The sequence below is a fragment of the Ananas comosus genome, linkage group 6, assembly GCF_001540865.1.
Source record: "Ananas comosus cultivar F153 linkage group 6, ASM154086v1, whole genome shotgun sequence".
Taxonomy (NCBI): Eukaryota; Viridiplantae; Streptophyta; class Magnoliopsida; order Poales; family Bromeliaceae; genus Ananas; species Ananas comosus.
The window spans coordinates 10,710,416-10,737,353 of NC_033626.1; the positions used below are offsets into that span (position 1 = coordinate 10,710,416).

Genomic DNA, 26,938 nt, shown 5'->3' on the forward strand with positions numbered 1-26,938 from the left:
TAAATTAGTGCTAATTAATGCATAAATTTAGGACCTCAATTAAAAGTTTCTTTAAATATTGTATTATTTAATTACCAAACTAACCTTGAATAAAATAATTTTTTTACCTGCTAAGTATTAAAGTTACATTTTTACCCTCTATTAATCAACGGTTAAGATCTTTTTTATTTTTTTTTAAAAAAAGTACAGAATCATTTCTCTTAATACTATAAATAAATTTCTATATATTTATAAATAAAATATTAGATAATAGTATATTTATATTAAAATAAAAAACTATTTTTAATATATATAGAGAGAGAGGAGAAAAGAGTGGGGAAGAGAGAGATCTACTGTAAAATTTTCGGAGTAATTTTATATGAAACCAAACACATCCTTAGCATAATTTTACTTCGTCATTTCATGTCTCAAAAAAATTATATTTAACTATTCTAAAATTATATTTTTATTTTACATAAAAAGATATCATTAAATAGAATGGCAAAATATTTTTTAAAAAAATTATAGGATCTAACGATAAATTTTTATAGTGAGACAAAAATAACAACAATGTGACAAAGTAATAGTATTTCAAATTACAGAATATTCAAATATAATTTTTAAAATTTTAGGGTAAAAAGATGTAAAAAATGTAGTAAACTATCGATGGGGTGAATTAAAAGTTTGTTCTGGATTTTAGTAGTAGTCATGCATCAAGATTCGTACACAAATGCTGTCCCTGGACCCTGATAGGGCATGAAAACTAAGTGTCGGCCGTTAGTGTCCGAGATTACAAATTCAAATTTAATTGATTCATATTTTTAACTAAATTTATTTTTTAAAAAAATAAATAAAATAGATAACATACTACATTTCTCTAAAAAAAACAAAATATATAATATTAATTAACATGAAGGAAAGCCATAATGCTATTAACAATATAAAAAAAGTGGATAGCATACTATATTTCTCTCAAAAACAATAAAATATATAATATTAATTAACGTGAAGGAAAGCTATAATACATTAATACTATTAATAGAATGAAAATAGTGTATCCTATTAAATTTTTTGATCATTAAAATTTTAATAAAATCTGGTAAAATAATAAAAATTTGATAGTAAATATTATTTATACACTATTTTAATGCTATACGAGATGAACTCGGTAACACGAGTGATTAGGAGTGCTCTTACCGAGTGTACAATTTGTAAACCATATTTTGTAGGGATGGATAAGTAATCCACCTACTTATTATTATCATACATATATGTTACAAATTTGCTTATGAATGCCACAACAACACTTGAGCATATTTTTGGAGTATGCTTAACTAAATCCAGCGGGTATTCATCATAATTTATGAGGAGGCTACTAATTATTCTCGAATATATATATATTTTTTATAAGTATTAGATCAGGTTTTCTAATTATTGGGACAATGGGAAAGGAGTGGTATTTCAGGTCCTTTTGTGTTGAAGCAGCGCCAATTTAATTTAAAAGGTTTTTATTTTTTTTTGTCCAAATTTCAAAACTTCATTGTATGAGATTTCAATTAGTGAAGAACCAACAAGTAGGAATTACAAAGCGCGCCTTATTCTAAGCTTTTCATTTTTAAATTAAATATAGCCTGATAATCATGCATTGACCAAAAAGAAAAAAAGCAAAAAAAAGATAGCTTCACACTATTTGAAAAATAAATTATTTGTAAAAATTTAAGCCTATGGCTATCTAATTTTTTTTTTTTGTTTTCAAGGTTTTTATGAACTTCATTTTCGATCGATTCACAAATTCAATCAATCTAAGCGCCAGTTAAATAGGCCGGACCCAATACAAAGTTAGATGGGCTTGGTTGTTTTTTTAAGGCCCACCAAACTCATCAATCCAAGGTTCGAAACGTGGCCCACGCTTTTGGCTTTCGCGTGTACTCTCAGTCAAAGAGTCAACTCTATCCGCAGGACGCTGCACACCCTCCACCGTTAACTCCCCTTCCCCTCCCCACTCGCCCCTCTCTCCTAACTCCCGAGCACGAAGAGGAGGAGATATGCGACAATGACGTAATCAACTTCTAGGGTTTACTACACGCACGCACCCTCTCTCACAGACACTTCCGCTACTCCACCACGGCATCCATGGCGTCCATCTCCCTCCCCTCCCCCCATCTCCTCCTCCACCGCCTCTCCCTCCGCTCCTCCTCCGCCCTAACCCTCGCCCCCTTCCCCTCCCTCCCCGCCCCGATCGCCTCCACTCTCCGATCCGAGGGCGTCGTCAAGGTAAAGAGCCAGGGATCGCCGGATCCGGCTCTGCTGCGAAAGCCCTTGGTCTCGCCGCCGACGACGACGGCGGCGGCGGCGGAGGCGGAGGAGCGGGAGATCCCCGGCGACGGCGCCGCCGACGAGGTCGCCGTGGAGGGGCGGCGCGCGCGGGGCGGGAGGCGGCGGAAGAGCGGCGGGGAGGAGGAGGAGGAGGAGGAGCAGGGGAAGTGGGTGGATTGGGAGGACTTGATCCTGCAGGACACCGTGCCGCTCGTCGGATTCGTGAGGATGATCCTCCACTCGGGAAAGTAGGGTTTCTTTGTTGTAATTTCCTATGATTTAGAACTTGTGTTGGATTTTATTAAGGAATTGATCATTAATTCCTACATCTCTGTAGTGACGCTCTGTGTTTGTCCTTTGGGTAAATTGCACTACTAGTCCCTAAATTTTTAGTCGCGTTTCATTCTAGCCCTTGAACGTTTCTAGTTCGACATTCAATAACTCAAACATTTTTATTTTTACAAGTGGTTCATTTTGTAAGTGTTATGTGCCTTACCCTGTTCTTCCCCTGGGTTATAACTAGTACTAGTGCATCATGATGTGGTTTACATGCTAATGCAAATTTGGATCTCATTGGCATCTCGTTATGGTTGCGTATGGATTGTTAGCTTAATTAGGTTTTTAGATATCTCTTTGAGATCTCCTTGATCAAATGTATTTGCACTGCTGCGGCTAATCTTGCTTCATTTTTCTGCTAGATAATCAGGCAAGCTTTTTTCGCAGGTATGGAAGTGGTGACAGATTCAGTCCAGAACATGAAAAGGCAATTATTGAAAGGTTGCTTCCTTATCATCCTGAGTATGAAAAGAAGATAGGATGTGGGATCGATTACATCACAGTATGTCCTTGTAAAATCTTTTACTTGCCATTGTGTTTTTCTCTTGACTACTACATGTTAATATTTCGTGCAAATCTTTTCGTCTTTCTATTTTACAGTAATCTGTTTGCTATTGTGATTACAGCAAGCTCTTTGTTAGTAGAAATATGAATGTGTTTGATACCCTCATTGTCAGTTGGTTGCATTAATCCCTTTTTCTATTTGTGTTTGTTCTTTACCATCTTTTTAGTGCCGAATCTAGCCTAGCGATTAGCATGAATTTTGATATCCTTTGATATGCATGAATAGTTCTTAACAAGATATACCTGCATGGCGATGCTACACTGAAGTAGTGTGCATGAATTAATCTGTAACTACTATTCAATATATATGGAGATATTTACCTCCAATCACCGACGCCTGCTATAGTAATTTGCAAAAGAAATACTTGAAATGGCTGAAAGCCAATTTTACAGATCTATTTCAATGAGAATGATAATGCAACTGAGACCTCATCCAAGAGCGTGGTAGGAAAGCAACGAAGTGAACAGCTTTGGTACCTTCGAGACTTTGATCAAAAGAATCAAAAGAGTTAAGAGTACATTAGATGATAATTTATTAATTATTAATGAGACAAAACAGTGTGAAGTTTAAAAATGCCCATTTTAGATAACGAATCGATGGTTTATCTCTTGTATTTCTTCAAGTTTTGTAATCTTTCTCTCAATGTAAGTCAATCGTTAAATAGGTTTCATATTGCTCTCCTTTCTTCTTAGTTTTGGTTGAGTTACCTCTCTGTTGAGATGCTGGTACATAATTAGGAAGTTTAGAGTATGTATTCAAATGCATGGCATGGACATATATTCACCTGCTAAATGCTTATGGATGTATGTTAAACCTTGGTTGCCCTCATCCCATTACTGCCTTCTAGAATCTATATGAAACCGGTATGAAATAGTAGTTTCTTGTCCATTTATTCCAGAGCACCATAGGCATCATTTGGTATTCAGGAAGTTTGGTATGTTGGTCTCAATCTTCGCAGAAGATTCAATGCAAACTAACCATCTAGATGGCATCCAAATTTTGTTGAAATTCCTCTTTTTGATCAAATCTTGGAATGAAACGTCAGGAATTTTTGCTTGGCATATTAAGACCTATGTCAATCATATCCGGCTTGCTATCCAATTATAGCGATTCTAGATGAAACTGCCACCATTATATTTGTTCTACAAGGTCATTATCTCTGTATAGACAAAGTATTTTCATTGTATTATGCATCTAACGCTTCCTATGTGCATTTTTTGCCTGGTTTCATCTTTCGTCTAAATGACCATGTGGTGAAAAATCCAAATACAGTTTTACCAAGTTATAATGATATGTCTCATTCCTATAAGCGAATTCGATCATCGCTCAAGTGGCTTTTGTTTAACGAACTTTCTGGCTTGCAAAACTCATCATCGTTGCATTACTTTTTTTTTTTCTTTTCTTTTTTTTTTCCTGCAGATAGGGTTTCATCCAGAATTCGAAAACTCTCGCTGTCTCTTCATAGTTAGGAAGGATGGCGAGCTCATCGATTTCTCATACTGGAAGTGCATCAAAGGTCTTATAAGAAAGAACTACCCTTTATATGCAGATAGCTTCATTCTCAGGCATTTCCGTAGGAGAAGGGACTACTAAATGAAGGTTAGCCTAAGAGAATCTTTGTATTAATGTAAAAATCATCGATGTTTTCCCCTCTTTTTTTAATAAATTTGTGCTTGATTTGTTAGTAGTCCAACTTTTCTTTTTTTTTAACATGTAATATTCCCAAGTATTTTATGAGTTGATATCTTTCTCATTCTGAGGGCATATGCTGACATTTCATGTTCTTTTTGAATTTGCCCATAGACTCCATCCCATAAACAATCCCCTTCGAAAGCTTAAAAGAGTTGTATAAAATATGATGCCTAGGCCTTTAGCTTCAAACCCTAAGCGCACGTGGGCTCGAATCTCTGACCAAATTTCTGACATCTCGGTCGGCTCCCGAATACCTGACCAAGCTCGTAGTCATGTGCTTCGGCGGAATGTATGAGATTCGGCTTGTTTTAAACCCAGGGCCAATTTCATCTTGTCATTGCATTTTTATGTTTGATTTGACCACATGAGCCAAACATTTTGAGCACATTGATTTTTCATTTCTCTTGCATCGGTTGATTCATGCCATTTGTTTCTAGCTCCAGGCTTCTGGGCTGAATAATCTCAAATCTAAAGCCCGAATATTCGAGCCCGGGGTAGGTGGGCCGTTTGGGCCATCTTGGCTATTTAGTTGCCATAGAATTATTATTTAGGATTAAGTTCATATATATATATATGTATCCTTCCTCCAACCCTTAATTATATAGAAATTTTTCTAAACTTATCAATATCAAATATAACATCTATTTGGAAAAATTATTGTAAATATTGACAACAACACATCTACAAGCTAAATATATATGTTTTTTCTATTGCTTAAAACACTAAGCAACGACCGCCGTTTGTTTATTTTGCTGTAATAGATTGATTTTTTTTTTTTTCAATCAAAATTACTAACTGTATAGCTGTTTTGGCTGCATGTGTTATATGTGTTCTTCTAACGTTTAAAATATAAGCAATAGTTTTTTATTCTAATATATAAAAAGTAAATAAAATTCAAGATAAATTTTCTTTATTTTTTTAATCAACTGCACATTTATTTATTATTATTTTTTGGTAAAAATGTATTGAATTTATCTAGACGATCATGTTGAAACGTCAGCCCAACTTTCTAGTTTGATTTGACTATCAAATTTTTTAATTTATTTAATTTAAATTAGTCAATATTTAAATTTTAAATTTTAATCTGTTGTATATTTTTACAGATTTAGTATATTTTGTGCAATTCTCGTAGTTATAAATTTTTTAAAGTAATTGGTGTAAATATTGTTGACCGGTTCAAATGAAACAAATTTAAAAATTAAATGGTAAAATTAAAATTTTAAAATATTGAATAGCCATTGTGCACAATTCTGGTAAGCTATGTATGTTCTTATCTTATATTTTTAAGAGAGTAATATTTAATATACCTTTTAAAATTTTAAAAATATTTAATATATTCCTGTCCGATCAAAATGGTTTTATTGACTTTTAAAAATTCTTTCAAATATTTTTAAGTTTCTAAAATTTACTAATAAAAGTTTTTAAAGTTTAGAAAAATATTTTGATAGTATAAAATAAATTTAAAATTTTTAAATGATAATCGAGAATAAAGAAGCAAACGCGTAATTTTTTTTTTTATCAATTGTACGGCAAAAGCAGCTGAGAGCTGTTCGTTGAAGCTCCCACCCACAGATTTAGCTCCCATCCACAGATTTAAGAAAGAAAAAATTGATGTATGTACACGTGGTCACCACATGTAAACTCGATCGGACAATGTCACCACAGGGTATGTTTAAATTAAATTTGAGTTTTTTTAAAGTGTAATTATTTTTTTTACATTATTTAGATATAATTCGTGCAGTTTAAAAGTTAAAATTCAATAATTTTTTTTATTTATTTTAGTGCAAAGTCAGCACTTTCGAAAAAAATAAATAAAAAAAGATAAGGTAAAAATCTGACATAATTTAAATTATATTATTTTTTCAATTTATAATAAAATAAATATTAAAAGTGATAGAATTTGAATTGGACTCGACCACTTACACCAAAGCAAACAGGCTCTTTAGCCGAACGCGAGGAGATTTGTTGCGCAGGGGTGGTGGGGCCACACACACACACACACACACACACACAGCTGGGGGCGTCGCATGGCGTCGTCGTATAGCCATGGGCGGCTCTTCACCCCCCTTGCGAGCCGCCGCCTCCTCCTATTAAATAATCCCAGCCGTTGATTTTAATAAATCTTAAAAAAGAAAATTAAAATAAAACAAAATAAAATAGCTTCTTAAGAAGAAGAGCCATTGTTTCCTATTTCCTATATAATTAATTAATTAATTAATTAATTAATTGATAAGCTATTTAGCCTCCACAGCCAAACATTTGGGCCGCTTCTATCCAACTGTAAATTACCAAAATGCCAATGTGAGTTTGTAACCTCACGCACGGCACGATGTGACTTCTTTGATCCGAACCGTCCAATCCAATCCAATCAACACAATGTTATATCGAACGGTGGCCAAATGAGGCCGAATGCAGGATCGACCACACGTTACCTACGCTGTAATCCGAGCCGTCCAATTAAGATCGGAGGGTTGCAAATCACGCCGAGGGGGCAGATCAGTAATTTCGCGTCATCAGCAGCAGCCGCAGCAGCCGCAGCATACTCAGCAGAGAAAAAGAAAAAAAAAACGAAAAAGAAAAAGAAAAAGAAAACGTGGCGGTGGGTGATGATGACCTTTTGAGGGCTCCAAGAGACCTCCCCCGATCCTCCACCTCCTCCCATAATACAATACTAAATCCCCGCTCCCATGGCCACAACGAATCCCCGAACCGAACCCTCCCATGGCGTCGTCGTCGCTCCAGCGGCTCCTCCTCCTCCCCCAGATCCACCATCGCCGCCGCGCGCAGCCGCCTCCCCCCGCCGCCGCCACCTCGTCGTCGTCGTCTCCGGCGGCGGCGCCGGCGGAGGTTGGGGTTGAGGAGGGTGGTAGGTTGGAGGCGAGGGTGGAGAGGAACGGGCGGGGGTACTGGGTGCTGAAGGAGAAGCACCGGGCGGGGATAAACCCGCAGGAGAAGGTGAAGCTGGAGAAGGAGCCGATAGGGCTGTTCATGGAGGGGGGCATCCGCGAGCTCGCCGCGACGCCCATGGCGGAGATCGACGCGTCCAAGCTCTCCAAGGACGACGTCGATGTGCGCCTCAAGTGGCTCGGCCTCTTCCACCGCCGCAAACACCAGTGTACGCTCCCCTCCCTCCGTTCATTCTCCCTCTGCGTCTTTTTTTTTTTTTTTTTTTNTTTTTTTTCAATTTTCTCTTTTCCCTCCAAATTTCCTACGATTCGTAAAAAAAAAAAAGAAAGAAGATAATTTAATAAATTATCGTAAAAATAAAACTGAAATTTACTTTAACGTTTGTGCAGATTAGGCTGGTATCTTTATCACTTAGGGCGAAAATTGATTTTTATCAGGCGCTATTTAATTCCTGTCTCTAGATCTTATTTTTGCGCGAATATTAAAGCATCATGCACAGAGTTGAATAAAATGGTAAAACTGGTCCCTCGCATCTCAAAATGAGAAATCCTTAAATCTTTGTGTGTGTTTGGGAGGTGTTCGAATTGCTCCTCTAATAATTGCTGTTTCCCTCTCGCTTTTTCTCTTTGTTCATGCGTGCATGAGCGTCATTAGCGGATAAGAGGGGGAAAAAAAAAAGAAAAACAGTAAATACCGAGTTGCAAATACGACTATTTTATTCAGGTTGTATGCAATTTTTTTTGTAATAATAAAGGAAAAAATCTAAATATATTGCATTTACATTGTTACGTTGGATATTTTTATTAGATTATTCTGATTATTTATTATTAGATAAAATGGGTCTAATTTTTTGCTCTATAATAATAATAGATTAATACGAGATTTAATAATAGATCTGAGCAGTTTTACCGAGCTTTTAAGTGCGATAAATATATCATTTTTAATATTATTTTTATTATTATGTAATTTTAGAATAATTGGTAAGCGCGTATTAAAATCATATTGGTGTGACACCAAAAAAGTGAAAAACGTCCCTTGTCAAAGTGTATTGGCTTTTGAGGCTCTGAAGGGTCGTTTTCCACTTTTGGAAATGGGCCGAACCTAGTTGTCACATTGGTGTCCAGTAAAAATATTAATTTTGCTATGGCTCCCAATGAAACATGTCCTTTTTTATTTTCTTTTATGTTGTTGTGACGCACCAAATTGGCTTTAAGGTTAGTTGGTATCGAGACCTATCAAATACTATTAGATAATATAGATTTGAGAAAAAAAGCATATAGAAATATTCTTCTGTGTTCTCCGGTCGGACCGTAGAAAATATATCGTAACCGACTCGATATGCGGAACACAATATTACTTATGGAAACGAACAAAGAATTTTTCCAACATACTTTCTCATCGCACGTAACGCAATCTCTCCGCAATCCTAAACGAAGCCTTAAACAGATTGTTTGTCTATTATCGGAGGTCCAAGTTTTGTATCATAATTAATTCACATTTTTAAGCTTATTTTAAAAAAATAAACAAAAGAGTAGCATGTTATCTTTATCTTAAAAAAAAAAAAAATTAACAACTGCTGTGGAACTACCACAACCTCTTGTAGTGCTCATTATCTTATAATTATTGCAAAAAAAAAAAATGGAGACTTAATGTCTAATTAATTATTTATTACTGTTTTAAAATTTATATATTTTATGTGATGAACGGTTAATTAAACTGTTTTTTTCATAAGGAGACTTTTTATGTAATTTTTTTGTATAAATTGTTATTGAGCTTAGTATGTTATTTAAACTAAGACAATTCATGGGGTCAGATAAATTGGGCCTGCATTTAGGAATTATTATGCCTTGTAATACTTTAGAATATACTTTAAAATATTATTGATGAGTCAATTTTGTAATTAATATATAATCAGCAAATGATTTTGTTTTTAAAAGTTAATATTTTGTCGGTTCAAAATTTGAAATTGCATTTTTATTTTGCATTCTATGCTCCTAAGAATTTTATTTATAAAATAAGAAAAACAAAGAAAAGCTAAAACACGTAGCAACTTCAAGACAAAAAAAAAAAAAAATAGTAGGAAGATTAAGAAGTCCAAATTAACTATTCTCTAGCTACTACAAGTAGAAAATTAACTCTCTTGGATATTATTTTGGCTTACATTTATTGTGTGTACACATAGCATTAGTCATATAATAATACTCGCCATTTGGTGATGGGAGAAAGAAAAATATTATAACATTTTGATTAATCTATAAATGAGTGGACTTAGTTTAGGGCAATACCCAATCAAAATGCGACAAATAATTATTATTATTATTAAAAAAAAAAGTAGAATCTGAATCATCGACTAAAATAGGGAAAGATTCTTCCACAAAAGGAGAGTAATAAAAGTTAAAAGTGTTAGTAGAACAACAACGTGTTTCTGTATCTTGCATCTGCTGTTTATAGACGCAGCAGCACTTTGTAGATTATGGTTTGTGAGCTGATGATGATCTGATGGTGGGATTGCATGCAGATGGACGGTTCATGATGCGGCTGAAGCTGCCAAACGGTGTGACGACGAGCGAGCAGACGCGGTACCTGGCAAGTGTGGTGGAAGGGTACGGTAAAGACGGGTGTGCTGATGTGACGACGCGGCAGAACTGGCAGATCCGCGGCGTGCAGCTGCCGGACGTGCCGGCCATCATGGACGGCCTGGCGGCCGTGGGGCTCACCAGCTTGCAGAGCGGAATGGATAACGTCCGCAACCCTGTCGGCAACCCCCTCGCTGGCATCGAACCCCATGAGATTGTCGACACCCGACCATACACCAATCTGCTCTCGGCATTCATCACCGGCAACTTCAAGGGCAACCCTGCCGTCACCAATCTGTAAGCCTCACCTGCTGCTTTCTCTTTAGTTAATCTTAAATTCAGAATGCTGAAATGTTAAAAGTCTGACGGAAATCGAACTCAGGACATCCTGTTCTGATCCTATATTAAAAAAAAATGAAATAAATATTATTCTTAAATAACTTAAGCTACCAGAGAACGACGTTTTTAATATTTATGTTCAAACTATTCCCTCATGAGCAGGCCAAGGAAGTGGAACGTATGTGTCGTGGGCTCGCATGATCTTTATGAGCACCCTCACATCAATGACCTAGCCTACATGCCTGCGATGAAGAATGGAAAATTCGGCTTCAATCTTTTGGTGGGCGGATTCTTTAGCCCCAAGAGATGTGCTGAGGCTGTGCCCCTTGATGCATGGGTGCCCGGAGAGGACGTCGTTCCCGTGTGCAAAGCGGTCCTCGAGGCCTACCGAGACCTTGGCTACAGGGGGAATCGGCAGAAGACTCGAATGATGTGGCTGATCGACGAACTTGTGAGTTTATCCACTCTTCTTTTTTGCGAATTTGAGGTTTTTTGTGAATTGAGGTTAAAACGTAAATTACGTACACCGTTTGTCAATTAACTTGTTGTGAATTTAAATTTGATTTGTGTTCTCTTTCGTTTGTTGCAAATAATGTACTGAACTTTTAACTTCTCTTGCAATCAGATTTGGGCAAGAGCAGTGGTAGCTGATTCAGTTGCGTCTTAAGATAAAGGAGTGATCATGGCATGGTGACTAAGTTGCCACGTCATTTCCTACAAATGTTTCTACAATAATGTGGCAGTTGATTCAGCTGCCAGCCATTCCAAGTTACAATAAATCAGCTGCCACGCCATCCTTCTAGGAACCAAGTAGAGATTGACGAAGTAACACATTTAGAGTAAAAGTTGAAATTCTAATCATTAGTCGAAACAAATTTAAGTTTGGCAGTCAAAATAAAATTTTGCAACAAGCACATAGACCAATTTGTAATCTACCCTTACTATACTGGATCTAGAAAGAATGTTCAACCCAATGTATCTAATCTCGCTGTTCCATTTGGATTTGTACTATTCATACAGGGAATAGAAGTTTTCAGGTCAGAAGTTGCAAAGAGGATGCCGCAAGGAGAGCTTGAGCGTGCCGCGGAAGAAGAACTAATTGATAAGCAATGGGAAAGGAGGGACTACCTCGGCGTCCATCCACAGAAGCAACCTGGGCTCTCATTCGTGGGGCTCCACATACCGGTGGGCCGTCTACAAGCCTCTGACATGTTCGAGCTCGCGCGCCTTGCCGACGAGTACAGCTCAGGAGAGCTTCGCCTAACCGTAGAACAGAACATAATAATCCCCAATGTGAAAGACACACAAGTAGAAGCACTTCTCAAAGAGCCGCTTTTGGAGAAGTTCTCCCCATATCCCTCTCTTCTAATGAAAAGTCTCGTGGCGTGCACGGGCAACCAGTTTTGCGGGCAGGCCATTATAGAGACCAAGGCTCGGGCATTTAAGGTGACCGAGGAGGTGGAGAAGCTGGTTTCGGTCCCGCGGACGGTGAGGATGCACTGGACGGGCTGCCCGAACAGCTGCGGGCAGGTGCAGGTGGCCGACATCGGTTTCATGGGGTGCTTGACGAAGGATAAAGAGGGGAAGGTGTGCGAGGCGGTCGATGTTTACTTGGGCGGGAGAATCGGGAGTGATTCGCATTTAGGCGATATGTACAAAAAGGCAGTTCCATGTAAGGATCTCGTGCCGGTGGTGGCAGACATTTTGGTGCAGCGGTTCGGGGCGGTTCCGAGGGAGAGGGAAGAGGATGAGGAAGAGGAGCTAGGTGGAAACTGATGTGATTGGTAAAAAACTATCTGTGAATCTGTTTCATTTATCATGAATGTCTTTTGTGCGATAGAGAGTAATAAGTATTGGTTTACAGATATCTATATTTTTCACTTTTCGTGATAAAAGTTGTCTTAGAAAGCAAGTTAAAATCAAATGCTCATGTTGGTATCTGACCATTGAACATTGTGAGATGTTGGTGGTTATAAATCTAATTGTTCGAATGTATTCCTCTTCAATTCAATTACCGCTGCTACCACTTCTTGCATTTTGCTGATATTGAAATCAGACTGCTGCTGCTGCACTGCTTCCAGAAGACTTGGTTCATTCTGAAATTTTGGCCATCAGGAAACCAAAATATATCTGTAACTGTAATCTTATTTATGAATTCATTTCGAACTCTTCGAATAGATTTAGCGAATGTTAGTTTTTGATTAATGGAAATCCCAAATGGCAGATAAATGCTCACAACTACTAGAGAATTCTAACTCATATTTTATGTTTGCTTCTGCAATTGCGCAGGTTTCATATTTTGTTTTCAGAAAGTGTTCTGAGTAGCACTCTCTATGTTTAGAAAGTCAAACTTAATATATAGTTTTAAGCATTGTAAATTACTTCAAAATTAGCAGACGATTATTACCGCCCTACTAGATTAAACTATGGCATTGCATAACCAAATTGAACTTGTATAATTCTAAATTAAAGTCATGCATCAAATGCGTCAACTTGCATCAGGTTACATAGCTAATCTGCACATAGTGTGATTTAGGGGAACCAGAGTTAAGCTCAACAATTTTGTTGTATGAGACCATGTCAATGTAACACAAACAGTTAAACTGTTTAATGAACTGATCAATCTGCATCGGTGAATTATGCTTTGATCGTCACTTAAACACAACTATCATTTATAAGATTGTTAATGGGCTGGGCCGGCCTAGAGCCCAATTGGTGGGGGCCGTAGTATTTAATGGGCCTATGCTACAAAAATATGGCCCTCCGCTACAAAAATACTCTTTGAAACTTATTAAGTGTCCATTTGGCACAACGTAAAACCGTAAAAAATAATTTTTCATAGAAAAAAAATTATGTGAAAATGAGTTGGAGTCTCCACGTGTTAGTAATGGTCATGAAAAAATAATTTCACACGAAACAATAAAGTATAGAATCAATGAAATAGGATATTGGGTATAAATTAATCGACTAGGGGCATAAATTTCAAAATATATGTGACACTCTTAAACTTATGTGTGACTTTAGTTGGAGTAGAAATTCCCTAGTTTCTTTTTCAAAAAAAAAAAATAATAAGAGACAAAAATTATGCTGTTCACTAATTTGTAACATGCGGAAAAAAAAAAAAAAAAAGAGGCGAGGCTGGTTGCTAGGATAGGCAAAAGTGAGAGACTTTCTTGTCAGCTTTGTGGTCTCAACATTCAGTTTGTGGACCATGAATTTGCAAATATTATCCTCGTCACTTATAGCGCCCTTTTTAGGCCGTCTGATTCGCACTATATAATATTTCTAGTTTGTCTCATCGACCGTCCCTAGAGCAAGTGGCAAAGGACTTGGTGGTTGGTATCCGAGACTCAAGTTCGAATCCTAATTGATTCACATTTCTAGTTAAGTTTATTTCTAAATGAAATAAGCGAAGCGGATAGCGTGCTATCTATTTCTCAAAAAAAAAAAAAAAAATTCAGTTTGTCTCCAGAAAATACCAGAACAAGTCCCACTCACATCGACTTGACTTAACCCAGGGAGGGAGATTCCTTTTGCCGGCTCCCAACAACTAGAAGACTTTAATGTACTCGTACAAATGAACTGATTCCATCATTCTCAGGCTTCTATTGTACAAGCGAGGAATTTGTTTTTTTTTTTTTTTTTTTGGCACCTAATACAATCGTACTGGTAAATACAAAAAAAAATATCGTTATCTAGAAACTTAAGTTTTTCACAAATAACGATTGATTCACATAATTTAATATAATTATCAGAGCAGAAAATTTTAAGCTCGTGTCCCATTAGGTACCCGACGTAATAAATTTTTTTTATATTTAATTCAAGTTACATATTGAAAAAGGTGCTAAATGTAAAACCGATTGTGTTAAATATAAAAATACTATTCTTACGCATCCATGAATCGCTTCGTTCGAACTTCTGTGTGCGTTCTTAGTGTTCGTAGCTCATAAATCCGGACATCCTTAGTTACACCCCTCCGTACTCTTTATCTTTTTTTCTTTTCTATATTTCAAAATTAGACGATTGAGCTAAATAGGAGCGATGTACAAATTAATATATGGATGAACTGGCTAGGTTTAGATAATAATTTCTTCTTGTCGAGCAAATTATCTGACATCTTAGCTCCAGGATCTATCCATTTGAACATAGTGTGGAGGCGAAAATGAAATATGTTCACAATTTGCACGAAAACAATAGAGAGTTGCACTATCTTTATAGAAGACCCTCTTCATCCAAAGAGGAGTAGAAATAATATATATCTTAATATATAAATTCTTCTAAAATAGTATTACTATTCATATATTGATAAATTTAAATAAATATGCTGTTGATTATTTTTTTATACTCTATTATATGGCTTAGTGTCAATTCACAGTGTTAAATATAAAAATGTACAACGGTTATTTCACATGGTATCAAAACATGAGGTTCTGAGTTCGAGTCACGTCAGGCTTCGAGCATATTAATTTTCTCATATTTAATTCAAGCCTACGTTATGGGCCGACTAAAAAGTCTCGAGCTCAGACATAAGGGGAGTGTTAAATATAAAAATGTTTAAACATTATTCTTTAATAACTTAAAATTTTAGAGTACAATAGTTATTTCACACACAGAGTCTAAAAAAGAAGGTTGGGCACTACATATTGAGCTTTATGTTCTCTCAACATTAAATTTCTCTCCCACAAAAATTTGCCTAGGGAGGGAACTCTAAATTATTCATTTGAGGCCGTCAAATCTTTCATAATATGAGATCTCACATAAAAAAATATTATAATATTATAATAAAAAAATTTAAATAGGTTTCTTAAGATAATTTTAGTTTCTAAACTTAATGTCGGATTGATTTTTATATTTTTAATTTTAACACTTTTGTGATTCTTAATTATTTTAGTTTGGACAACTTTATTTTATTTTTAATACTAAAATCCCACCCAGGGCTGTCCAAACTCTTGGTGGACTAATTGGAAAACTATTTAAATTTTAAAAATAAAAGTTTGAAAAGTGATTGGACATTAAGTTCAGAAAGTAAAAATTTATTGAAAAATTAATTTTTATTATTTTAGTGTGTATTAATTTTTTTTTAGTTAATGGGTTCAAAAAAATTTAAATATGCTAAATGCTGCAAAATGCCTGACGTCCATGTTCATTCCAATTACATACGATAAAACTTTAGTAAGCAGCTATACAATTGACGTCTCATTGGAGAGCCTCTGATCTGCTTTGCTTCTATCCATTAGATACTTTTTAATACTTAATTTTTTAAAAAAATTAATTTTTAGAGAAAAAAATTATAACCATTAAATATAAATAAACGTAGAATTGAGCTCCTATACTTTTAAAAGTATCAAGTCATTGATGCTTGTAAATTTTCGACTCTAGGATTAAGGGATGTGCGGTTAGGATGATGTGGGCCCCCTAGAGTTGAGTGGGTCGTTGGTTGAATAGTATAATCTAACGGGTGAAAATGATCAAATGCGTAAATCTAATGGTAGAAAATTTACAAGCACCAAATACTTGTGCTTTTACAAGTACCGTAGCGGGACTCAACAAACATAATACATAATTATAAATTAAAACTTTTTAAGGAGTCCCCACAGAAACTTTTTGGATTGAAGAAAAAGGACGGTAGGATCTGCGTAAGCCAATTTATCCCTGGGAACACATCATGTTGTTTAAGCATTACACGTGGCGACACGACGTTGGCCTAATCCAAGTCAATGCCCATTTGAATCTACAAAGGATCTTTGGCAAAAAGAACATTATTTTTTTCTGTCGACCAATGATTTTTACGCCTCAAAAGAAATATAAAGTTTACTCTCTAAATTTTATGTATCTTTGATTCATCCACTATATAGTGTTAGTGTTATTAAATATTTTTTATTTTCTCTAAAAAATTTAAGGGAGTTTTTTAAAGCCAGAATGTAAGGATTTAAGATGTACATCCTCTATGAGATGTATAAATAGTTTTTTTTCTTTGTCTTTGACTTTCAGATCTCAAACTGCGTGCCTAAAACAGCAATAATATGTAAAAATGTATAAACTTATCTGAACAAAAAACTATTTTGTATCAACTATTTAATTTTAAAAAAATTTTAATTTTACTATCCAACCTTTTAATTTATTTTTTTGCTCAATCAACAGTATTTGACTTTGAAATTTAAAATTATTATTTACTTTAATAAATTTTTAATTGCGAGAATTGTATGAAATGTACTAATTACATCTGTAACGATAAATGACGCATTCAAATTTTGAGGTCAAAACACCTTTGACTGATTCAAATTAAATGAAATAAAAGATTAAATATTAAAATTAAAATTTTGAAAGATTAGATAACCAACTCAAAATGATCTATAGTTTAGCTAAGTTATGTACGTACGTTTTGACTCAACAATAAATTATTTTTACAGCCAACTGTTTTAGATAGTAATTACTAAATTTGACACTACTAGATCGGTAAGGAATCGATCACATGACAAATTAGAAAGTACGAAATGCAACAAGCAAAAAAAAAAAAAGAAAAGAGATAGCCATAGTTATCTCGCTAATTGATTGAATAATTCAATTTAATCCAACACATAATTAACCACCAAGGAGCATTGCCCATAAGTAGTGGGACTAAAATTATCAAACTTAAAGCCTAATTATTTTCGGCATTAGTCGATAATCTCCACAGCTTAACTGGGAGACCATGCTTAGGTACAGGAAATGGACTATACTCGATCTCACTGCACGTTCCAACAATTTCCCACCTGCACACAAGAACATTAATTAATTAATTAATTAATTAATTAGCAATAAGAGGAAAGTATAAAAAGGTTTAATAATGAGATCAGAAGGATCCATTTACATAAAGAAAAATTATTTGCTTATTTAAGAAACTCTATCATATAATAGTTATTTATTTATTTATAAGTTATACCATCATTGTTATGAATAGTTATAGTATATAACACTACTCTTTAGAGGATGCTAAAGTTGTTTCCATTCGTAATTAAATTCTCACTTAATTTCATTGTTTGATTTATCCTAAACTAAATTCTCTCTTCAGTACTACTTTTTCAAAATGTCGTAATTGGGCTTCGCCTTTTTACGTAAACTTCAGTTAAATTGAAAATTATTTAAAATTTAAAAATCAGTTACCGACAAGCAAACAGAGTATAGCGAACCCATCACCTTGGCCTTTTTTTGCTGCGACTAATGCTTATTATTATTAAAGTAGTAATTGGTCGGTGCCTAACCATACATATATTATACCGAGCTTTAATTTTGTGTGTAGGCTATGTGTTGATTAATCTCTATCCCACGCGAATCTACGTACAAATATTAGAGAAGAGTCAAAAATTAATGCATGGTGGTGGCTTAAAGGTGCGGTGTTGTTGTTTACGTAGGGGGTGTCCCCGGATCAGAAAGGGAGATTGCGCGAATCTTAAAGTTGGGAGTGTTGTGGCACACGTGTCGCGCACCTGTATTTGGTGACTAAGTTGTGGATGAGGACGAGCATCTCGAGCTTCGCGAGCTCGTTTCCCGGGCATGCGTGATTCCCGTTGCCAAATGGCATGTACGTATTGGGCTTGGGTGCGACCTGTTCAAAACATGCGCATATTATATTATTATTATTATTATATACATTACCATGAGTCACGTTACACGCGATTGATTAATAAGAAAACAAAAATAAGAGGAGAAAATATTAGGGCCATCACATCACGTGCTTATTAAACGAGCCAAATAAAAATTGTAATTGAAAAATATTTTTCAGCATATTTATTAACAAGTTGAGTATGAATTGACATTCTAATTTTTTATAATTTTTTATTTTTATTAGGGCCATCACATCACGTGCTTATTAAACGAGCCAAATAAAAATTGTAATTGAAAAATATTTTTCAGCATATTTATTAACAAGTTGAGTATGAATTGACTTGCGAATAATAAATTAAATTGTCAGCTCTATTACCAAATAAAAATAAAAAATTATAAAAAATTAGAATATTAAGATATTTGGATTGGCTTAAAATTTAAATAGTAAAAATTTGTAATATATATTAGATGAATAAGAGGGAGCCAATCCTAGTTCAACTATTTAAAACTTCAAGCCAAAAATTTGGCTAATGTTTGGAACAAATGATCAATCTTGAACTCATTTCGTGCCGGACGTTAGCTAACTACAGGAAGGAAAAAAAAAAAAAAAAGTCAAAAAGAAAGATGCTAATGACCATATCTAGTCAAGATGACAAAAAAAAAATAGAAAGACTTAAATTGTCTGAATATCTTGTAAAGAAAAATTCTGTCCAGCAGGCAATCACATCTATCAGTCCATGATGGATTGTAATCTGGGCTAACGATGTGGACAGTGCATTCTTATTATGTCGTATTAAAATATAAAACACCTCTTAAACTAATTTATCATTCATGTGGTTTCACACTTTCTTATTTTAATGCCCTATAATTTAAAGTGTATCAATTTAGTACCTTATAGTTTCATTTTTATTTTTTTATTATCGATTTCACTAATTTTTTTTGTTAAATCAGTGACAAAGTTAAAAGTAAAGGGTAATATTCGATAAATTTAGGTGGGGTATCTGAAGGCTTTTGTATATAATTTAACGAAATATTAACGGAGAAGCTGACAAAAAGATAAAATGAAATCATAAGACACTAACCTGATACACTTTAAACCATATGATACTAAAGTAAAAAAGTGCAAAACCACAGGGGCAGTATTTGAAGTTTACCCTTACACACACATACACACACGATGTTATATATAAAATTTAGGAACTTAAAATCATTCACTAATTATCACCTATCTAATATTGACTTATTAATAATATATTTTTTTTTTAGGTAAGTAAATTGCTCCACTAGTTTTCAAAATTTTAACTAGATTTTAGTTTGGTTCTTGAATTTTTAAGTTCAATGTTAGAAACTACAAACTCTCAAAACTAGTTTCGCTAAAGTCCCATTGCATATTTGCTATTGGAGGAAAATCATTGCCTACACCTAGCGCATCATACATTTATGTAATATACATTTGCCTCCTATTCATGTGCTACAATATCCGTTAATTTGCAAATAATACTAATTAAATCAAAAGTATGAAATTGATGAAGTACGTGTGTTACACAAGTTTATGTACAAATGAACTAGGAACAACCAACAACCTTTATTTTAAGGCAAATACTAATTAAAACAAAATATTGTCGATCGAAGTTCTGGAATTATAACAAACTATTGTTATTTAGGATTTTGAATGCCAAATTTAAAAGTTTGAAAACCGAAAGGGTACTTGAGTTAAAGTCTAGGGACCAGAAGTGTAGCTTACCCCTATCAATTAGGCACATCTAGTATAATAATTTGACTGAAAATATAAAGCAATTAAGTTTCGAATATGGACCGTCGATGCAAACTATATCACGTACCTTTCCACTTGTACTAGGGACAAGTGGTGGACAAGTGGTCACTTGCAGAAAAAGTCAAACAACACTAACTACATATTGCTTTCACTGTTCTTGTCAAATTAATTCAACACCATTCACTTTGCTAAAACATTTAAAACCACAAATGTGGTGAGAACCTCATGTGTGCATGTGTTAATTGTCTCTCTGTCTCTCTCACACACACACACACACATACGGAGTACATTTAAATTCAATCCTAAGGGGCCAAAAATATATTCAAATAGAAGCTTTAGCAAATAAATAAAATTTTACCTAATTAAAATATTTTAATAAAAAATTATTAATTAAATACTTAATATAACAATACGAACATTTTTTTTATTATTTTCAGAAGTTTAACTTCTAATTAATTTATTTATATTATTACATTCAAATAACTTACAAAAATTTTAAAGCAGAGAAATATATTTCTAAATACTCAATAAATAAAAAATTCTTAATATATTTTCACACATGACGCACTACAATAAAAATGGTGTATAGCGATACTTTTAAATGTTGGTATATGTCAAAAAAAGTATTGCTGCCTAAATTACCGACAATTTTTAAAAGTGTTGCTATATGTGGGGTCGCTATAAGTAGGGCCGCTTTGATATTTGGCATTTACTCCAGCGACCTGTGGCGGAGGGATACGTGACGGTTGTAGCCCTCTACGGTCCCTGCAAGATCCTCGCAGCCGAACTCCAGCCGTCGGAACCTTATCTCGTCAGCTGCGGCGGCGGAGGATGAGAAGAGGAGATGGTGATCAATTTTTCTTTTCTTTTTCCTTTTTTATTGTAATCGGGCCGAGTGGGCTGGGTGTTGTTGGTTGAGTAGAGTAACTTTTTATTTTTGATTGGATTGGACTTTATATTTAAGTCTTAGTAGATTTTTTAAAAAAATTTTGGCATAAATGGGACACTTATATAAAAGTGTTTCAAGAATGTGTCCGTATAGTCTAATTCTGTTGTAGTGACGGATTATTAAGCAAATACTAAAAATCTAGCTAGGGTGCCCACGACTATCTAAAAATGAGAGTGGAATTAATACCAAGGATTTGGAAGTAAATATTAAAAAGTTGAGGGGGTCTATGGCAACCTTGGGCCTACAGATAGCTCCGTCCCTGAGTACATAAAAAGTTTGAGGTCGTAGTCACATAAAAGAGAGGTGTAAATGCGCTGAAAGGAACATGCAATATATATTATTTGTTGCATCCACCTTCTAGAAAAGCATCTAACCTTGAATCTGGAAGGTTCGAACTCGTGCGGGTTTGGGAAAAACTCCGGGTTGTGATGTATGTTCCTGAAGAGAGGCATCACCTTCCACCCTTTTGGGATGAGGTATCCTATCATACATACACAAACATGTTAAAAAGTAGTAAAAATTCGTAAATTAATAATCCGAAACATAGTTACAATTCATTGCATTTTGCTATGAGAATTTCAATGACATTATAGATTAGTTTGTGATGAAAATGTCTTCTTCGCCGATGATTTAAATACTCCTTGACCCAGTTTATATATAAAGTGGTTCAATTTAATCCTTTGAACCGGATAAGATAAAAAGCCGTTTTGAATCTTTCGAACTAGTGGTACAACTGTCGAACAGATGATCGAGTACTAGTCCAGTTTTAATCAAACTGGCCGAATTTTTTTTATTAAGTCATATTAAAATTTACGGCTTAAAATCAACTTATCTTATTTTATTTTCTATTAGTACATATTAGTCTTATAAAAAAAAAACTTGAAAACTTGTATATACTTAATTTGATATAGAAATCAGTATTTTATCATTAAGAATGGTACTAGAATACCGACTGTCCCTAGAGCAAGTGGCAAAGGGCTTGGTGGTTGGTACCCGAGACTCAAATTCAAATCCTAGTTGATTCACATTTCCAGCTAAGTTTATTTCTAAATGAAATAAACGAAGCAGGTAGCGTGCTACCTATCTCTAAAAAGAAAAAAAAGAAAAAAAGAATGGTACTAGAATAAGAACTTTATTATCGTAGAAGAAGGCCCCTGCGGGAGGATTCAGGATTCAGGCTTCTCTCACTTTGGTGGAAAGGAGTGCTAACCACTAACGTTATTTTTAAATGGGGGACCAATTTTGTATTGGACAATGGGAGTTCTGTGGACTTTTGGTTGGACAGATGGTGTGGGGACACCACACTTCAAGCGGCTTTTTCGGATGTTTGTGGTCGGCTGGATAGTAAACCAACTCTAGTTAGGGATTGCTCTGAAAGTGATGGTTGGAATTGAAGTAGGATCTTGGGCGACGAGGCCCTTATTCCGCCGAGTCTGAACCATAGTTAGTTAATTCGGATTCGGCAAAAATTCAGTACGAGTATAATTCGGATAAAATTCGTCTTCTAATTTTTAAATTCGTTCAAAAATACGGCTAAAAAATAGATTCATCAATTATTCGGATATGTGATTTATACGGATATTATACGTTTACCGATTAAAAATTCGGGATAAAAAATTCGGCTATTAAATTAAAATTTGTTTTTCTCAAAATTTATGCTATTAGCATAAATATTCATATTTTTTAAAAATATAAAAATAAATAACTATAAAATTAAGCTAATTAAGAAAAAATTGGGAAAGAGTTTTTTTTTTTTTTTTTTTTTTTTTTTTTTTTTTTTTTTTTTTTTTTTTTTGCTTTATCGCGTTTAATGTTTCTGTCCTGATCGAATTCTTGTGAGTTCAAATTGGATTTTGTGGCGAAGATAATTGGGGATTGGAAGAGATTATATTGCGTAATCTCGTGGAAAAAGGCCATCTTGATGGCGCTCTAGTGTTTAGATCTTTTANCGCGGGCGGTGCGGGTAGGGGCGGGTGTGTCCGATTTTTTGGGCCGAGTAATTCGGCTGCGTGTATTATACGCGTACACGTCTTTTTAATCAAAAAATTCCTTTTTTTTCCGAATTTTTCGCAAAAATACGAATTCGGCCGTTTAATTCGTTTTTTCAAAAATTCGCGAATAATTCGCGAATAATTCGCGAATTAACTAACATAGGTCTGAACCCCACCATTTCGGACCTCAAAGAGAGAGTTACCAGATTTCAGGTAGGACACAGAGAGGACAGGATAGGTTGGATGTGGAACAGCAATGGTATTTTCTCAGTGAAATCGGCCTATCGAATGATGAATGACGGGGGCACGAGGGACTGACGTAGCAGTTCAATATGGAGGCTCCGTATGCTTCTCAAGATCAAAGTGTTCTGCTGGCTTGTTCTAAAGAAAAGGACACCTACAGCGGACAACCTCAGTAAGAAAGGATGGTCTGGTGACAAGGCTTATGTGTTGTGTAGGGTTACTGAGGAATCTGTGGACCACTTGTTCACCCAATGCGTCTTTATCAAGTTTATCATGGTTATGGGACTCGAGGACGTTCGAGAGGGGGAGTTGGGTGAAGACGTACTCGACGTCAGGGATAGGTGGAAGGGAAGCTATGGTGGACTTAGCACGAGGAACAGACTGACTGAATTGGCTGCAAGCTAGTGGACCATCTGGAAGGCCAGGAACAATCTTATTTTTCGTGGGATACAGCTAGATCCTGTTTTAGAGGAGAGAAGGCTCAAGCAGTTGATTGATTCGTGGAAAGACATCCTTTGATCGTTTGGTGTTTTTTTTTTTTTTTTTTTTTTTTTTTTTTTTTTTTTTTTTTTTTTTTTCTCAACTCTTTGTCTTGAGGCCCTGGTTGCCTCACCTTTGTAGCCGAATTCATACCTTCAATGAATGAAACAGATAGCGTGTTACCTATTCTCAAAAAAAAAAAAAAAGGTAGAATAATATAACCAACCGTCCCTAGAGCAAGTGGTAAAGGGCTTGGTGATTGGTATCTGAGACCCAAATTTGAATCCTAGTTGATTCACATTTCCAGCTAAGTTTATTTTTAAATAAAATAAATGAAGCGGATAGCGTGCTACCTATCTCTAATAAAAAAAAAAAAGTAGAATAATATATATATAGTAAAATTAAAAACAACGTCATGCTAACGTAAATAGTTTAATTAATGATTGACTCACTAGTTAAACCACTGATCCTTAATCTAGTAATATTTTCATGTTATTGCTTGATACAAATTTTAAAACATTGTTCTTCACAGCAATATTTATTTTATGAGAAACTACTAGCATTTGAACAAGTATATAGAACCATGGTAAAATATTTTCTTTTTCGTGTAGAAAATAATATTATTATTTTGAATTCTAGGTTGTAATCCTACCATTTGACCATCTAAAGGTCTAGTTTTAATACTATTTTTTTTTTTTACTAAAACAAAAGGAGTAATCCTTTTTTTTTTTAATACTAAAACAAAAGGAATTTGCTCGACTCTTGGTCGATTACATGCATGTAACTTAATTAGCTTACCTTTGTATTCCACGTCAGCCACTGCCTCTCTAAACGTGAATGAAATGATACTTGCCATCCTTAGACTCTCCATTATAACCTGTCGTGTTAAAAAAAAAAGAAAAAAAATGAAGGTTAAATCACTTTTCAAACGTGACCCAATTATAATCACAAGTAGGAGTGTAAACGAGCCGAACACGAGCGAGCTGGGATAGGCTCGTGTTCGGCTCGTTTATTAAACAAGCTGGCCAAGACAATAAATTAAAAATAATTAGATTAAATATATATAAAAAATAAATTTATCAAATCTTATCATTAGACTTGATCTAATAGTTGAAACTTTAATATAAATGAGTCTTTTTATAATTAAGCTCGTATTTATATTTTATTTTGCTAAAAATAAAATAATAAAAATATATATTATATATAATTATTTATTTATATATAAAATATAAATTAAATAAATTATATAATATAAAATATATATATTCGAGCTGTTATCGAGCCGAACACGAGGCGAAGGCTGATCCTAGCTCGTGTTCGGCTCGTTTATTAAACGAGCTGAAAAATTCAACTCGTGTTCGGCTCATTTACTAAACGAGCGAGCCGATCTCGAGCTCATTTCGAGCCGAACATGAGCTGACTCGCGAATAGCGAGCTGGATTGCCATCCCTAATCACGAGAACAAAAGAGTAATCCATTTCCACTTTTGTATGAGGGTGCACTCACTCTGTGAGTCAGTGTCATGCTCCTTGTTTGGGTCCATGTCAAGGGTCGGTTTCCACACGACTTATTAGCCTCAAGAAAAGCCATTTGCTCACCCTGCATTTATGAAATAAGCAACGCCAAAATAATCCAAGATCACAATCAAAATCTCATACCTAACAAGCAAGTAATTCAATCTAAAAGAGTCGATCCATCGAGCATTCTTAACGCGCCTTCACGGCTTCGAGAAGTTTCGGGTGGTCGTGGAGATACTTCACGATCCACGTGAGGACGCTCGCGGTCGTGTCCTGCGCCGCGAAGAGCACGCCGATGATGTTGTCGGCGATCTGATCGTCGGTGAGTCGCGCACCCTTTTCATCCTTTGAGTCCATGAGACACCCCAAGAGATCATCATTCCCCACCACTCCTCTCTCCCTCCTCTCGTTCATTATCTCACTAAGTATCCTACTTAGTTGCTTCCTAGCCTTTTAGTAACAAGTAAACAAATGGGTTATTTAGTTTCATGAGAGAAATATATACATATGATGAGTACTTTACTTATCTACTTACTTGGATTGCTTTGTAGTAAGGAGTCCCGGGGAAATTTGTGGGGAATGAGTTATAGCCCTTGTCGACGATGAAGTAGTTCTTCTTTAGCTCTACTTTGTGTCGCTCGCTTAGGCGATCTCCGAAGAAAGTGAGAATGGCCACGTCAAATGAGAACTACACACGAGAGATGGAATATCGTAATGTTTATGCATATGCTTGTTACCGTTCAAGATCAAGTCCATGCACAGTGTGTAGTGAAAACATTACTAAAGCAGAAGCAGAAGTTTAGAGCTTTTGCTAAGCACTTTATGAGAGAATTATGATTAAAAATAAATACAGCTAGCAGACACTGAATTCTTAACCTTCTTCATAGCGTGGAACGTGCTGAGTACACGGCCATTCCACGCATCGAGCATGGTGATCACGATTGCCTCGACGTCGGGGATGAGGCCGCGGAGGTCGTCGGGGCCAAGCGAGCCCTGGACGAGCTTCCGGAGGCGGAGGTGGTAGCCGCCACCGTGGAAGAACAAGGCCCACGGGCCGATCATCCGCTCCTTGCTTCGCGGGTACGTGGGCTTGAATAAGTGGGCCTGGGTCACCAGAACAAACCGGGCCGCCTCCGGGCTCGCCAACATCACGCAGGGACAGCCCAACAAATGCGTCTTAAATATCTCCCCGTACCTTCAAAATAGTAAACATGCACAACGCACTTCACAAACATTCGTACGTGATTGCGCGTACGTAATCAACTAATCATCAAATTTCATAATTTGTAAACAAATGTGTGGAATTGTTGCATGTATATATGTACCTTTTTTGCTTGGAAGCGAAGAAGATGTTTGGGTCTTTAGAGTAGAGTTGAAGGGTCTCTCCAATGTAAGGCCAACCCATTGAACCGGGTGGGAGCTTTAGATTCTCCTGGGGTTTCCTCTTGTGCTTTTTCATGAAGAGAAACGCGACCAGTGCTAAGAAAAAAAAAGTGTAAGCTGCTACGTAGCTTATGGTCACCATCTCTCTCAAACTAAACCAATTAAGTAGAAGCTAAAATTATATATATATATATATATATATTGTGGGTTTTGTTACTTGGGCTAGGATTTGGACTAGGGAATGAGGTGGGGAGGTAGGTGATTGGGGTTTGGAGTGGTTTGGGGAAGCATCAGTGGGTATTTATAA

General features: G+C 35.5%; 3 protein-coding genes across 6 annotated transcripts; 2 read left to right on the forward strand and 1 right to left on the reverse strand.

Annotated features, from left to right (window-relative positions):
- LOC109712221 (protein DCL, chloroplastic) lies at positions 1,947-4,955 on the forward strand. The gene is made up of 3 exons (XM_020235673.1): positions 1,947-2,543; positions 3,019-3,133; positions 4,616-4,955. Exons 1-3 carry the CDS (start codon positions 2,113-2,115, stop codon positions 4,787-4,789), a joined length of 720 nt encoding a protein of 239 aa, XP_020091262.1. The 5' UTR covers positions 1,947-2,112; the 3' UTR covers positions 4,790-4,955.
- Positions 7,521-12,716, forward strand: LOC109711673 (ferredoxin--nitrite reductase, chloroplastic). Its single transcript, XM_020234823.1, has 4 exons — positions 7,521-8,003; positions 10,314-10,668; positions 10,873-11,161; positions 11,731-12,716. Exons 1-4 carry the CDS (start codon positions 7,610-7,612, stop codon positions 12,484-12,486), a joined length of 1,794 nt encoding a protein of 597 aa, XP_020090412.1. The 5' UTR covers positions 7,521-7,609; the 3' UTR covers positions 12,487-12,716.
- On the reverse strand, positions 17,232-26,875 carry LOC109711340 (abscisic acid 8'-hydroxylase 3-like). Of its 4 annotated transcripts, none has more exons than XM_020234336.1 (9): positions 26,574-26,874; positions 26,125-26,443; positions 25,784-25,936; positions 25,447-25,698; positions 25,238-25,330; positions 24,530-24,608; positions 21,392-21,498; positions 18,177-18,295; positions 17,232-17,462 (listed from the first exon to the last, which is right to left on the reverse strand). In XM_020234336.1, exons 1-9 carry the CDS (start codon positions 26,771-26,773, stop codon positions 17,351-17,353), a joined length of 1,434 nt encoding a protein of 477 aa, XP_020089925.1. In that variant the 5' UTR covers positions 26,774-26,874; the 3' UTR covers positions 17,232-17,350. The 4 variants fall into 4 exon arrangements, with proteins under 4 accessions (XP_020089925.1, XP_020089928.1, XP_020089926.1 ...); XM_020234339.1 differs by having other exon boundaries at positions 26,125-26,471; positions 26,574-26,708; XM_020234337.1 differs by lacking the exon at positions 18,177-18,295 and having other exon boundaries at positions 26,574-26,875.